The sequence below is a fragment of the Pogoniulus pusillus genome, chromosome 13 (assembly GCF_015220805.1).
Source record: "Pogoniulus pusillus isolate bPogPus1 chromosome 13, bPogPus1.pri, whole genome shotgun sequence".
Classification (NCBI taxonomy): Eukaryota; Metazoa; Chordata; class Aves; order Piciformes; family Lybiidae; genus Pogoniulus; species Pogoniulus pusillus.
The window spans coordinates 25,546,921-25,561,965 of record NC_087276.1 but is presented as its reverse complement, the minus strand read 5'-3'; the positions used below and the strand labels follow the sequence as shown (position 1 = coordinate 25,561,965).

Genomic DNA, 15,045 nt, shown 5'->3' with positions numbered 1-15,045 from the left:
TCTTTACTTTGAAGGTGCTGGACCACTGGAGAAGGCTGCTCAGAGAGGTTGTGAAGTTTCCTTTTCTGGAAACCTGTTTGGATGCATTTCTCTGTACCCTGATCTAGGCAAACCTGCTCTAGCTGAGGGGTTGAACTAGATAATCTCCAGAGGTCCCTTCCAACCCCTGCCATTCTGTGGGAGCATAGGGGGATTGGGGTTCATAGAAAGAATCTCTGCCTCTGCAGTGGACTCCTCCCACTGTTCTCACTGGGGTTGCACAACTTAGCACCCCAAACCAGTACATTAAAGGAACAACCAAACCCTCACACAGAGAAAAACCTGCATTTTCCCCAGCCTGCCTTGTTGAGATAGGGAAGCTGCCATCTCAAAGGTCAGGAGCTCCAGAGGAGTGGAAGCCTTTTCTACAAGCCTCTGTTGAAGATCTGTATCTAAGACCAGTAGTCTGTCTGTCAGAATCTCTGTAGGGTTTACATGCTATCTGCACATAGCTAGAGACAGAGTAATTACGTGTACACATGCTTCACCTTAATGCCTTCTCTTCTCTCAATTATCTCATCAGAAAAACCCTTTTAATGGCTTTTATCTCCACTGCTTCCATGACCTTTTCTGCTTAGAGTGCCGTACGTTAACTTGCAGCAGTCTCGGGTGCTGAGCTCTTAACAGATTTGCAGCTGTGTGAACTTCATTGGGAAGAAAGGAAGAGCTGGTTTTGTTTTACCAGTTTGATCTGCAATTCTGAGGTGATTCCCAGATGTGTCTTCACTGTGAGATGGCTTAGGAATACTTGCAAACATGATGAGGAACAGGTTTAAAAACTGAGCATGGAAGTACTTGGGGATTACTCTTGAAACACCTACTTGACCCTGGTAGCTTCTGTACTGTTTGACAACAAGAAACTTGTAGCAAGAGGATAGTTAGTGTAGCCACTAAACAAGGAAAACCTTCCTCTGGACACTCAGAGTTTCAGTAAGTTGTCAGCTATGATCTTGGAAAAGTATTTGAGTTTTGAAGTGACCAGGTCAGTTCTGATTTAGCTTCTCTCAAACTTCTCTTTTTTAAATGCAAAACTGTTCAGATACTGTAAAAAAAAATCTTCAATATCAGGACATAAAAGCAGAACTTTATGCTGGCACTTTGAAGTAAATTTGAGATCATAATGCCAATATTTTACTGATTAAAAAGCTGAAAATGTGTGCTGTCTTCTGCAGTATAATTAAGCTTCTGCATATCAGATGGGCCATGTTGTTTCCACCTTTTCAGTGCATTCCTTGAGATGCAGATGTGTTTTTTTTTTCAAGGAAGATGTCCAGGAGGGAACTGATAATATAAATTATTATTTCAAACATTCTGAAGTTTTTTTCCTGCTTTATGTTCATCATTTTTACTATTTTTCTTTTTTGTAGCAGGTACATTTTGTGCTATGATGGGGGTTTTTTGCCTTGTTTTGAGAAATGATCCTCTAATGGAAGAAAAGTATTTCCCTCTTTAAAAGAAATCATTTACCCATTAGGGTAGAACTGTAGTAAGAACAAGTGCTTGCCTGAACTTCTTTGAGGGCTCTAAGAACTGTAAATGAAAATTTGGAGCTTGCTGATGCAGTATTTCTCCTCTCTTAAAAAAATCTGCAACATTTTGAATTGTATCTAAAAGACTCATCAGACCCTTTGAATAAAATCCTTGTGATATTGAAATCACAGGAAATTTGCTATTCATTGTACAGCACCCATAGGATCCTCCACTAAAGAAAATAATGCCCACAGAAATGGAGCAGCAATGTGCATGCTAATCTAGGCTTCAGACAAAGGATGAAGGCAGGGAAGTGTCCTGCTGGGAGTGCTTATATTGGTAATTCTCAGCCCACCTCTATATGTTTTCTATGCTCTGAGAAAAACAGACTCATCCTACCTCTGCCCATGTCCTTCATTCCTTTAAGTGTGGCTGTCAGTGGGCAGCACATGGGTTATATATAGATTTCCTGTACAATAACTGTGTTACAAAATCAACCTGGCACTTAAAAATAGAGTTGAGACATAGCAGTTCAACAGAAGGAAGAGGAATGAGTGGAGATGATGATGCTCAGCTGATTTAGCCTTCCTGACAGGAGGAGATTAATCTATCGATATCCAGGTGACTCTGATCACAAACCATCTTGAAGGCTTCTAATACAAGCTTCTCCTGCAATAACAGTTCTCTAGCAATTACAATATCTGAACCTGCAAATATGCAGGCAAAACATAATCTTAGTCATACAAAGCATTAATTGCACAAAAAAAGGGCACATCAAAGTAGATCCTGTGGCTCTCATAATAAACACTGATGAAAGAACATTAAGAAGAAAAAACCACATTAAGTAGGGGACTGTAGCCAGAGCGACTCATTTTGACTGTATATCAGGATGATTTGGTCAATCTCTTAACTGCAAAAACTTTATGATGTCTACAGGTCATTAAGAGAGTATTATAACCTTCCAAAAGCATGCAGGGAATTAAAGACTGGGTGAGGCACTTGGTGCCATGGTCTAGTTGACTGGATAGGGCTGCGTGCTAGGTTGGACTGGATGATCTTGGAGGTCTCTTCTAACTAGGTTGATTCTATGGTACATGGCAGGAAGTAGGACTCAGATTCTAATGAAAACTTAGAGTATTATTCTGGGTTTGGAGCTCGATAATTATGTATAGTACATAAATGTTGACATGGGGTTTTAAATTAGGGCAAATATATCCTTTTTCTGAGGTTAAAGAAAAAAATATGTGCAGAGCTCAATTTTCAAGCCATGCTGTTGTCAGCAGGGAGTTTTAGTGACACAGGGCATGGAAGTGGATGTTCTTGTCATTTGAAATCTGACATCTTTGAGGATTTCTCCATTTTTCTGTGTGTATATTTCTAGGCTGTGGATGCCTTTGATAAAGGTATCGCTGTCCTAGCTCTGTTAGCCACAATCTTAGTATAGCTTGTACACCAGCTAAGAATAATGTCCCTTTATGTTTCTTTCAAACAAACATAGCTTTTAGTGGAAAAAGGGAGCATTATTTTTTTTTTTTTTTTGGAAGTGAATGTCTTGATTTCTTCTCCATACAGATACTACTATTCCAAAAGTACTTTGAAGCTCTAAAAGTTTGTGACCTGCTTTTGCAAAGTATGGAGCACACCACTGTTTCTCTCTGGTAATTGTGGATTCTTTTTAGAAGCACAGGTCATTGGGCTTTGGTAGAAGTTTTCCCTTGGTTGCAAGAGGAGTAAGACTTTTCAGGCTTCAGAACTACTTGTGGATAGTTGCTGTTTCATAGAGCACATTTGTCTCTTGATAGTGATATTGATAGTCTGTTGATAGATATAGATAGTGATACAGAATCATAGAATCAACCAGGTTGGAAGAGACCTCCAAGATCATCCAGTCCAACCTAGCACCCAGCCCTAGCCAATCACAGTATCACCAAGGTTGGAATAGCCAATCACAGTATCACCAAGGTTGGAAGAGATCATCAAGTCCAACCCTTTACCACAGAGCTCAAGGCTAGACCATGGCATCAAATGCCTCATCCATTCTTGAACACCTCCAGGGACGGTGACTCCACTACCTCCCTGGGCAGCCCATTCCAATGGCAAATCACTCTCGTTGTGAAGAACTTCCTCCTAACATCCAGCCTATACTTCCCTTGTCACAACTTGAGGCTGTGTCCCCTTGTTCTGTTGCTGGTTGCCTGGGACAAGAGAACAACCCCCACCTGGATTCAACTTCCCTTCAGGTAGTGATATATAGATAGGGATAGCTATAGATAGGGATAGCTATAGATAGGGATAGCTATAGATAGACTGTTGATAGTGATAGTGTTGATAGAAAGCTTTACTGAATTTATTTTCTAGGATGCAAAGGGTCTTAGTCCATTTGCATACCCCAGTAACAGTTTTCTACTAACATTTACTATGAGCTTGGTAATTTCAGAAGCATAGATCTATCTATTAGTATTCTTTCCTCTGAGAGCTATGGAAATGACAAGCAGAAAGCTGAAGAAATTGCCTGGAAGGTATTTAAAGAGATGTTACATTAAATGGCAAAATATTGAGGGGTTGTTTTTCAGTTGTTGTTTGAAAGCAGTATGCCTTTGTGTTCTCTGCTTTCTTTTGTATGGAGAAAACATCTGTCTAATTGAATCCTTGGCATAAAATGTTTATGCAACTTTTAGTAGATTAGAGGATGTATTGGCTTGGAATATATATAATCAATTCAATATACATGAATGAATATCATATCAAGATAAAACAACATCTCCAACTGCCAAGAGAAAGCCTTACTGCATGTGGTATGACTGGTCCAAATTCTTTAAGCAGGAGTAAATAATAAACAGATGCTGTTGCCAGATTATAATTCACAATTAGAACTTTAATTGTGCATACTCAGTGTTTGCTTGTCTGATCTGGGGAACTGTGTGATACTAACAGACTCAAGAAATTTCGTTCTGTACCTGTGCATTCTCTGTGCAGTCATGGATAATTGAAAGAGATGTGTTCACCTATCATTACCTAGCCTCTGTCTCTATGAGAAACTCATGTGTGGAATAATAAGCTGCAGAAATCATTTCATCCCCTCCCCTTGAAAGAATCTCCGGTACAGAATGAGAAATTAACCCAATTACCCTTTTTTCCAAATCATTGCTGGTTCCTGTTTCAGAAGAAGTGGATCCTTCTCTCAAGGCTGTTATTATTTTGTGCCTCAAGAGTGGCAGTCACTGGTGCTGCATTCATCTTTCTCTTCCCTCCTCTCACCCCTTTTCCACTCTGCTTTATTTTGTTTCCCTCTCTGCTAACTGGAACAGTGCCTACAGCTCCACCGCAGAATGTGCAAGTCGAAGCTGTGAACTCCACCACCATCCAGTTCCTCTGGAACCCTCCACCCCAACAGTTCATCAATGGCATTAACCAAGGGTACAAGGTAAATAGGAATGAGATTTCAGTAACTTCAAATGACATTTGTCTTAACAAACAACAGTTTATTGTATGTAACAATTAACAGCTAGATCTGATAATCTTGACTCTCCAAAGTGACTGTGTGTTTTCAGGGGTATCTTACATGAGTGAGATGAAAAGAGGAGTGAGTAGTCATTGGTCCTAACATTTGCAATTTATGTAAGTTCTGAAAAGGGAATATGTCATAGGCTAGAAGTCATAAGATCTTTGGCATTTACTTGGAGAGTTTCCAAAGCCAAAACGTAGCTCAGTATCAAACGGCTTGGGAAAATTGGCAGGGGAGATATGTCAGTGTGCCACTGAAAACCAACCTCAAGACTTCTATTTGCACTAATGCAAAATTCCCATTCATTTCATTAGGGACCAAGGCATCACACTAAATATTTGTCTTAACCTGCTCTCTGTGATGATTTGGGTGATAGAAGAACGTAACATTTATTAATCATGCTTGATGACACAGTTAGCAGAGAAAGTCCCTGCTGATGGGGCAACTGGCAATATCTGTTAGAGTATGCAGAGTAGAGAGTGCTTAACAGAACACTTGTTGGTACTTTGGCCAGTGGAGTGTATGCTAAGAAGGTAACTGGAGTGTTTTATTTCTGTCTCATAGAAAGAACTACTTAACAGAAACTCCTTCAGTGGTTTGGCAATAGGGGAATAATAAATGCAGGGTTTGAAAGCATTTGTGGAAAGAACAAAAAGAAGCCTTGTAGGAAGCACAGAGCAAGAGGAGGGGAGACAGGTACACTTTATGAGGGAGGAGTAAGGTTCATTTAGGTGTTGGGTGAAGAAACGTTGAGTGGGCTGAGAAGAGTGTGGAGTTCAGAAGCCAAGCTGTGAATTGAGAGATTGTAGGTGGATTGAAGAAGTTTTGGAGGAGTTGATCCTTCTTTAAGAATGTCTGAAAGTGATGGTACAGAGCTGTGTATGGGAGTTCTGATATTTTTTGCCCAGATCTATATGCCTTGTGAAGAACAGGGGTGGTTTCAGAATCCCACTGCAGAAATACTATATACATGTGGAACGTGGATGTCTGTGTTCCCCAGAGATAGAATCATCTCTGATGACTAAGTGATTGACAGGGCTGCAGAAGTACATCCTGAAACCTCAGTAGAGGAGTAGTGCTTGGCTTCTGTCCAGACTCTGGAGAATAAAAGCACTTTTTGGGCTCAATGGACTGCAGTGCACTGTAATTTCCTGGTGCAAGTCCAAGCATGGTGAGCTCAGTCAGATTTGCAAAAGTCATATTTCAGGTTTTTATCTTTGCTTTATTCAGAGTTTCAGTCTAAAGATCCTTAGCCTCACCACAGAGCTGCCTCTAATTTATGTTTTGGTTTCTTTAGCAATGGTAAAAAACAGCTAAAACTGTAATTTGTATCTCTCAGTGGTCAGTGAAAACTTTTGGATTTCCCATTGAAATGGGCTGCCCAGGGAGGTGGTGGAATCATAGAATCAACCAGGTTGGAAGAGACCTCCAAGATCATCCAGTCCAACCTAGCACCCAGCCCTAGCCAGTCAACTAGACCATGGCACCAGGCTTTTCTTGAACACCTCCAGGGATGGTGACTCCACCACCTCCCTGGGCAGCCCATTCCAATGCCAATCACTCTCTCTGTCAAGAACTTCTTCCTAACATTCAGACTATACTTCTCTTGGCACATTTTGACACTGTCCCCTTGTTCTACTGTCCCTAGAGTTCAAGCAAAGCCTGGATGAGGCACATAGTGCCATGGTCTAGTTGACTGGCTAGGGTTGGGTGCTAGGTTGGACTGGATGATCTTGGAGGTCTCTTCCAACCTGGTTGATTCTATGATTCTATGACTGCAACAGCTTTATTGTTCCTGTTTCTCACAGGGATTGTCCACTGCAGCACAAAGTCTACATGAGAACATATCTGCCAGTTATTTCTACAACAGTTTATTTTGTATGATTTATAAATTACTAACAGTCAAAGCTTGGCCTTTGACTTCCTTAAGGATTAAACCCTTTTTTTTCCCCCTTTAACTGTCAGAATCATTCCCCTTTATTTTCTGCACACTTCCTGAAGAAATTCCAACAAAATATACTTAAAGAAAAAAAAAAGAAAGAGAATTTAATTTCTCTAAAGTTATAAATGCCACTTGTAAACCCCCAAGGTGATTTAGAAAAGAAAATAAAACTTACTATCCCATCAAAGATTTTTTTTTTTCCATTTTTATCCTTTCTTGGAAATTTATTTGCATTTCAAGAAGTTGTAAAGTGCACCTCCTCAAAGAGGAAAATGTTCCTAATAAAATGACTCCTTATAGCTCTCTAACTGTGCTCTCTGACTGTCGGAAACTATAGACATTGGCTAAACGTGGCAAATACAGCTCATTAATTCCAGGCATCTATGAGCCTGAAATCAATACAAATAAGACACAGATGTGAGTAAGGCCTGGAATTGTAACCTGCTCCTCTAAACCACACGATAAGGATTCTGGCCTAAATAAAAATTTGATGAGCACTTTCAAGCTTTAGACTCCGAAGCTGTTAAGGCAATTTCCAAAATTGTTTTAGAATTTCAAAGTCATTTGCCAAAAATGAATTTTTTAAGTCCTCATCTAGATACCTACACGCAAGTTACTCTGCTCTAAAACCAATATTCATCACCCAAAAGATCCGTTTGAGATGAATGAAACCTGGAAGAGCTGAGCGCATCTGACAATGTGGTGGTTTAAATCAGGACAGAATGGGTCAAACAGAACCAGACAATCAGAGCACTTTAATTGCATGAAAATGCCTTCAGGAGCCTAACTTTTGGGACCTGAGTGTGGAAAATGTGTGTAATGATCTTTACAACCATTTCCCATTCTTTCTGTAGTTCCAGAACCATTTGAAGCATTCAGTGTGGATATCCCCAGAGTACTCAATGCTGTGATACTCTTAGGCTAGGATGGTCAGTGGGATGCTGGGAGACCTGTGAGAGGGGGAGGAGTATGTGTGTCTGTCCCTCTTTTTCCTCCTTGTCCCACTAACCTGCCCAGCCAGTGGGACCTTTTAGAGAACCCCACAATGAGATAAATTATTTGTCTCAGAGTAGCACTGAAAGCACTTTTCTTCCTTCAGCTTCCTTTCAGCAGCAGAGGCTGTCCAGGCTGGTCCAGAGCAGTCCAGAGAGGCAGAAGATTCATGTCATACAAGTAATAATGTGCCACAATGTTGGCAGTGCTCAGCAGCAGACATTGAGAACTGCAATACCTCTGTGGTATCAGAATATCCCCCATCAGTAGTGAGCATTATCCACATCACTCCAGTTATCATAGTAAGAGTGTTCTATCCATCTGTTCAGCATCAGAGCTGACAGTAGTTTAACAGCATTGCTTGGTCTTTTACAATCAGATTAAGATGGTTTTGGCAGCCAAGCATACTTTGATTCCAAATAGACACAACTTCTAATGAGAGCTCATCCATGTTTAAATTTTCCAGCTTCTAGCATGGCCAGTGGATGCTCCAGAGGCACTGACTGTGGTCACCATTGCTCCTGATTTCCATGGTGTTCACAGCGGCTGCATCACCAACCTGAAGAAATACACAACTTACTACACATCAGTTCTGTGTTTCACCACGCCTGGTGATGGACCACGAAGCACACCCCAGCTCCTGCGCACCCTTGAAGACAGTGAGTAGTCAGCACCAGTAAAGAGAGAATCTCACTGCCTGGATTTTGTGTGGTTGAATATCTAACCCAAAGTTTTCTAATCTGGGTGCTTAATATTTGACTTCACAATCAGTTTGCAATCTCTTGTCAAGATACTTCCCATCAGATGATGACCCCAGCCAGTTGTCTGTTGTAGTCTGTTGCAGAAGAATGATACTTGATATTTTTCCCTTATGAACTAAACCTGGATGATTTTTTTTGTTTTACACCGACTGAAAACTTCATAGTCTGGTTCTAGCCCTGCAAAAGGACCTTGACAGGCTGGATGGGTGGCAGAGGCCAGTGGGATGAGATTTAACAAGGCCAAGTGCAGGGTTCTACACTTTGGCACAACAACCCCAAGCAGTGCTGCAGGCTGGGCACAGAGTGGCTGGAGAGCAGCCAGGCAGAGAGGGAGCTGAGGATACTGGTAGCTAGTAGCTGAACTTGAGCCAAAAGAGTGCCCAGGTGGCCAAGAGCCAATGGCATCCTGGCCTGGATCAGGAAGAGTGTGACCAGCAGGGCAAGGGAGGCTATTCTGCCCCTCTACTCAACACTGGTCAGGCCACACCTTGAGTCCTGTGTCCACTTCTGTGCTCCTCAGTTCAAGAGAGATGTTGAGATACTGGAACATATCCGGAGAAGGACAACAAAGCTGGTGAGAGGCCTGGAACACAAACCCTACGAGGAGAGGCTGAGGGAGCTGGGGGTGTGCAGCCTGCAGAAGAGGAGGCTCAGGGGTGACCTCATTGCTGTCTATAACTACCTGAAGGGAGGCTGTAGCCAGGTGGGGGTTGGTCTCTTCTCCCAGACAACCAGCAACAGAACAAGGAGACACAGTCTCAAGTTGTGCCAGGGGGAGGTATAGCTCGATGTGATGAGGAAGTTGTTGGCAGAGAGAGTGATTGGCATTGGAATGGGCTGCCCAGGGAGGTGGTGGAGTCACCATTCCTGGAGGTGTTCAAGCAAAGCCTGGATGAGGCACTTAGTGCCATGGTCTAGTTGACTGGATGGGGCTGGGTGCTAGGTTGGACTGGATGATCTTCAAGGTCTCTTCCAACCTGGTTGATTCTGTGATTCTATGATTCTATACACAACACATTGCTGTTGTCTGTGAGCCCTTCTGCTCTTCAATCCATATTCAGGCATCCAAATAAATGTGAATTGATCTCCTTAGGAACTAAGCACTGAAACTTCCTGTGGAGGTCAATGATTAATTTACAGTTGTTTCCTTCTGTTATTCAATATATTGAAAATGTCTGTATTATGTTGCAAGTGTTTGTACAGAAGAACCAGGATCATAACAATGCAGTAACTTCTGTTCTGCACACCTGGAGTCAGGATGAAGTAGAACGAGATGGATAGTTTAGCATATAAATCACTTTCTGCATCAGAAAATGTTTTGGCCTCTGTGACTCCTTGGAAGTGTTTGCTTAAGGCATATTTGAGACTAACAAGTCTGACATGTGTCTGATGCTGATAACAACTAAACTGCATTGACCCTCACTGATAACTGAGTGTCCACAGTGGTCATGACTCTGAGCAGTGCTTCAGTGTCTTCCTGTCACTGCACATCATAAATGCTGCTGCATGTTTACAGATCCAAATGTGAATTGTTAAAATGCCTAATGCATCCATTAAGGGATTGGGGTTTTTTTACAGATACTTCTTTGCATTAATAGGAATTTTGAAATTAGTCAGTGTTCCTGTAAAGCAAAATCATTAACATCCATGGAAGTGAATCTCAAGTGCTAATCCAATTCTTATGAGATACTCTTGGAAAAAAAAAATCAACCCAAAACTAAGAAATAGAAATACCTTCCCATGAGTTTTTTTTCCTTTTGTAGTTATTTTCTTCCATAGGTTAGGCTTGTGTCCCAAGAGCAGATTGTAGACTTAAACCTCGGCTTGTTACATCACAGAGACAGTGATTAAACTACCAGAAATCTGTGAACCATTAATGTGAATTCAGAGTTCAGTTAAAGCAAAAAGCATGGAGCAAAGAGACACATACATTAGGTTCCTGGGTGTAGTATTAATTTTTTTACCTGTTTTCTGAAGCAAATGAAGCTGTTGGCAATGTAAGTGTATTTGGCTGTCTGTCTTGGGTCCATCTATCTCTCTCCCTCCGACACCTGAACCCTGTAGATAATGTCTCTGAGTACCGAAGAGTAAGAAACCAAAGATATGAGACTCCTAAGATTGCATGAAAATTAATCAGATGGGAAGAATCATAGAATCAACCAGGTTGGAAGAGACCTCGAGGATCATCCAGACCAACCTATCCCCTAGCTAATCAACCAGACCATGGCACTGAGTGCCTCATCCAGTCTTTTCTTGAACACCTCCAGAGACGGTGCCTCCACCACCTCCCTGGGCAGCCCATTCCAATGCCAATCACTCTCTCTGGCAACAACTCCCTCCTAACATCCAGCCTATACTTCCCCCAGCACAGCTTGAGACTACCCCCCGCCTTGTTCTGTTGCTGGGTGCCTGGCAGAAGAGACCAACCCCACCTGGCTACAGCCTCCTTTCAGGTAGCTGTAGACAGCAAGAAGAGACTATTACTATTTCTGCTGAAGGAAGGGCTGCAGAAATGAACCTTAAAGACTTTGCACAGAGTGAGACAAGGGGCACAGTGAAGATGTTGAGAGTATCTCAGGGACATATTTGCAACATTTGCCTTTTTTAACCACAAGAAAATTCCATCATTAGACATAAAATGAGAGAAAGCCACACTAGTATTTTGTCAAACATTTAAAACACTTCTGGGTGTAAGCAGCTGTCTGCTGCAAGGAGCCTCAGCAGTAGAGATGGAAGGGATTTATATTTTTAATCCTTCAGAATTGCTTTCCTTGGTTTTCATGGCAACTCAGAAGTGAGGTGCAGGATGGTATAGTGCATCTTTGTGGAGGAGTCATTGACTTGAAGTTGCTTCAGGATTTATGGGGTGGGTGGAAGAAAAAAAGTCAAAAGGACTGTCATTCATGTTCTCAGGTGATAATTTTCTGTCTGTATGGCAAAGTTAGGCAATCCTTTAGAAAAGAAATGCTGCAATTAGATCTGTTTGCTGATGAACTGTAGGTCACATAAAATCTGACATCCAGTCAGAAGTGCTGCATCCTGGCTTGGAGTAACCTGCACCTGTTTTTCATTATGATACTAAATTGGACTGCGACTGCAGGAGCTGATTGGAAAGAAGCTTTGTGAGAATGCAGTTTGCATGTCTGCAGATATGTGGTCTCAAATGGTGCGTAATTGCTGTGCTCTTGTTGGGTATTCCTGAGATCTCCACCAGATCAGCAGTTCTTTCTGTAATGTTTCTGTCTGCTAGGTACTGCAGGCTGGAGTTGGAGCTGTTCCTCACTAGGACTGCAGAATTGCAAATGTGGTTGTAGTCGACCTACTGGCAGGCTTTGTTATTTTTTTTTTTAATCATAGCTGGAGGGGAATGAGAAACTGGACTAAAGTGAGGAGGAAACAAAATATGAAATTGCAGACGAGAAATTGCCAACTGATGTCACTGGAGCTGGAGCATTTTCGGGCAGGGATCCAATGACAGAAGCACAGTGAATATAAAGTGAACAAAAACTCCTTTTTCCAGCACATCGATTGAAGGCAGAACAGCAGTTGGATCAAAAATCAGTCAGGATGTCTTCCTTGAAGATCAAAATTGAGGGAGGATGGCATATTCTTGACAGTCATTCCATTTTATGCTCTTTCATTGCACACTAGGGAGCTGAAATTTTTAAGAGCTCTTGAGCTACATCATAAAAATCCTTTAAAAGTTTCACACACTTGTATTCATTTTACAGAAGACAGTTGCCATTATGGTAGACAGTTTTAGAGTTGTTTTGAGAGAATCTGTCCAAGCAGTGGCTTGGCCACTCTGCCCTTGCTTTGACCTTGCATAGGCAAAAGACTTTCCGAGTGAGGGGACTGCTGGCGGTGTTGCTGCAGACCTGAGGCCAGACAAGCTACAGGCAGCAGCACAGGTAAACACCACACGCTGTCATTGAGGGGAAACAGCAAATACAATTGCTTCCAGGATTGCCAGCTTGATTGTTCTAATTAGATTAGATCAAGAAGAGAGGGAGAGAACAAGTTGCGTGCAAGTCTCCTGCTGCCACTCTCTTTAGTTCCCTGCACAGTTAGGATGATGACTGGATAAAATAATTTATGTGATGAGAGCCAGAGTGCTTCTTAATACCTTGTGTTCTCCCCTCTCCCCTGCAGCTCTCACTGATGTTTCCAGCAGGTTTCCCTTGGCCCCAGCTGAGTATTTTATTTCTTCAGGCCTAACCTTGCCACAAGAATCAGATCAGAAGTAAGTGGGGTTCTCCTGTTAACAGATTTCCTTTTCTGATTGCCAGAGCCGGGAGCGGTGGGACACCTGAGTTTCACTGAGATTCTGGACACGTCTCTCAAGGTCAGCTGGCAAGAACCTGTGGAGAAAAATGGCATCATTACAGGCAAGTATCAGCTGCTATCTCCTTGGGTTGTTTTAAGACTGTGTCAGGTGAAATGTATCATTGCAGTGGAAAAATATTTGCGTAATAGAGCATTTAGAGAGGACTGGCAACTGCGAGCGCCGGTTTCCTGGTCCCTCTTTTGGGTAATTGAAATGTCAGCTAGGGCACGTTACAGCAAGTACAGGTCCAATTACTGGCAGCTCGTGATTGTGGTCTCTGAAAAAGGCAGTCTGTGATAGAAATCAGCTCCCCATAGAGTTTCTGGTCTTGTTAAATCTTCTGTGACCTCCACTTGCGATACTACGTTTCTGAAACTTTGTAAGGCAGTGTTTGGCCTTTGCCCCAAAGCTGGGGGCTTCCTATGTGGTCTTCAGAGCTGCAAAGTCTAGATTGGCATTGCTGAGATCTGCAATCAAGAGCAAGCCTGAAATCAGCAGTATCCTTCATCTGTGATCAAGTGGTCTGGCTGTGGACTGCGTGACAGAATTTGCATGTCATTACTTAATTTTGTATAAACCATCACACAAGGGTTCAGAACTATCTTGTTTCTCTTTGATGAGCTTGCTGTTTGACAAGCTATTTATCTATTTACTGTATGCCAGTGTAGATACAACATCAGCAACTTCATTATTTTTTCATAAAGGAAGCTATAAATAGTTGAGGAAAACTCTAGTTCTTATCAACAGAAGCAATATTGTTTTCAGATGGAAAACTATTACAGCTGCACGGGATGGACATTCCACTTAACAAAGGCTTTCAAGGGCTTGAAGTGCAAGAAAGCTCCCAAGGTTTAAATCGCTGGAGCTAAAAGTCATAGCTGGGGAGGGAGAAGATCATTTCACGTGGATCAAAATATTTTGGCTTGGAAGCATTGACTGCTTAAATTTTGTTTTTCTAGAATGTGTTATAATTTGTGAAAACCATTCACATTTTTGGAGTTAAAAACAATCAGAATTTCTGGCCTCTGAATATTGAAATAATAGAGTCATAGTCTGAGTTGGAAGGGACCTCCAGAGGTCACCTACTCCAAGCCCTCTGCAGTAAGCAGGGGCATCCTCGACCAGTTCAGGTTGCTCAGAGCCCCTTTGAGCCTCACTTTAAATATCTTCAGGGATGTTCTATCAGTCCAATGTCCTGAAGCATTTTAGCTTTGGGCAGGCCTAATTATTCTGATAGAGCATACACTTGTCAGTGCTTCTGTGTATCAGCACCATTTATATGTGTGTCTTCCACGCTGTTTATGGTAAATGTGGAGTCCTCATGCAGATCATCTTATACCTTTATACCAAAGTAACCTTCCTGAAATATGCATTGATCTAAGCAATTTGAGGACAGAAACTAATGACTTCTGAAAGCAGAGCAGTATTGATTCAGTGAAGATGGCCAAAGCTGTCAAGACCGAGTGCTTAAATTTAGGTACCTAAATCCAAGTCTGTCTCTCCCACATGATGTAATACTCATCCTTGTTAAGCACAAGTTAGCAGCACTGTGCTTCGTGTGGCAGAATTGATTTGCTAGAAACAAGCTGCTGCATCCTAGAATGGGGTGAAATCTGGCGGAGCACAAAGAAGAAGCATATGGTATTTGGGACAAATTGTTTCAGAAAGAATTAACTCAGGGAGGTCTATTGTTCATGAAGAAACATCAATATTAAAATGCTCAGCAAAGTTTACAAGGGTAAAAAAAACCTTTATCCTTAATGATGCAAATTGCATTTGGGATAGAAGAGAAAAATAGCGAAATTGTTCGTGCCCTGAGTACCTCAAAGGTTTATAGAGGACTGCTTGGAGATCAGAGTGCTTAGGGGGGTAATTATTCATCATTTCTGCTCATTGATATCTTTACTGGACCTTCTTGTCTGCGCATCAGAGCTGGGAGGAGAAAAGCACAGCGGGAGGGTGCCAGCAGCCAGCCCGCTCTGGGAAATTGCCCATTACTCTTGCTGTA

General features: G+C 41.9%; 1 protein-coding gene across 7 annotated transcripts in view; it reads left to right on the top strand.

Moving 5' to 3' along the window:
* SDK1 (sidekick cell adhesion molecule 1) overlaps positions 1–15,045 on the top strand; it is a 510,565-nt gene that overhangs the window by 379,019 nt on the left and 116,501 nt on the right. For all 7 annotated transcript variants that reach the window (XM_064153645.1, XM_064153646.1, XM_064153643.1 and 4 more), the window contains 3 exons: positions 4,818–4,933; positions 8,416–8,608; positions 13,000–13,098. In XM_064153645.1, the coding sequence (XP_064009715.1) occupies positions 4,818–4,933; positions 8,416–8,608; positions 13,000–13,098 (408 nt within the window). The remainder of the gene's footprint in view (positions 1–4,817; positions 4,934–8,415; positions 8,609–12,999; positions 13,099–15,045) is intronic.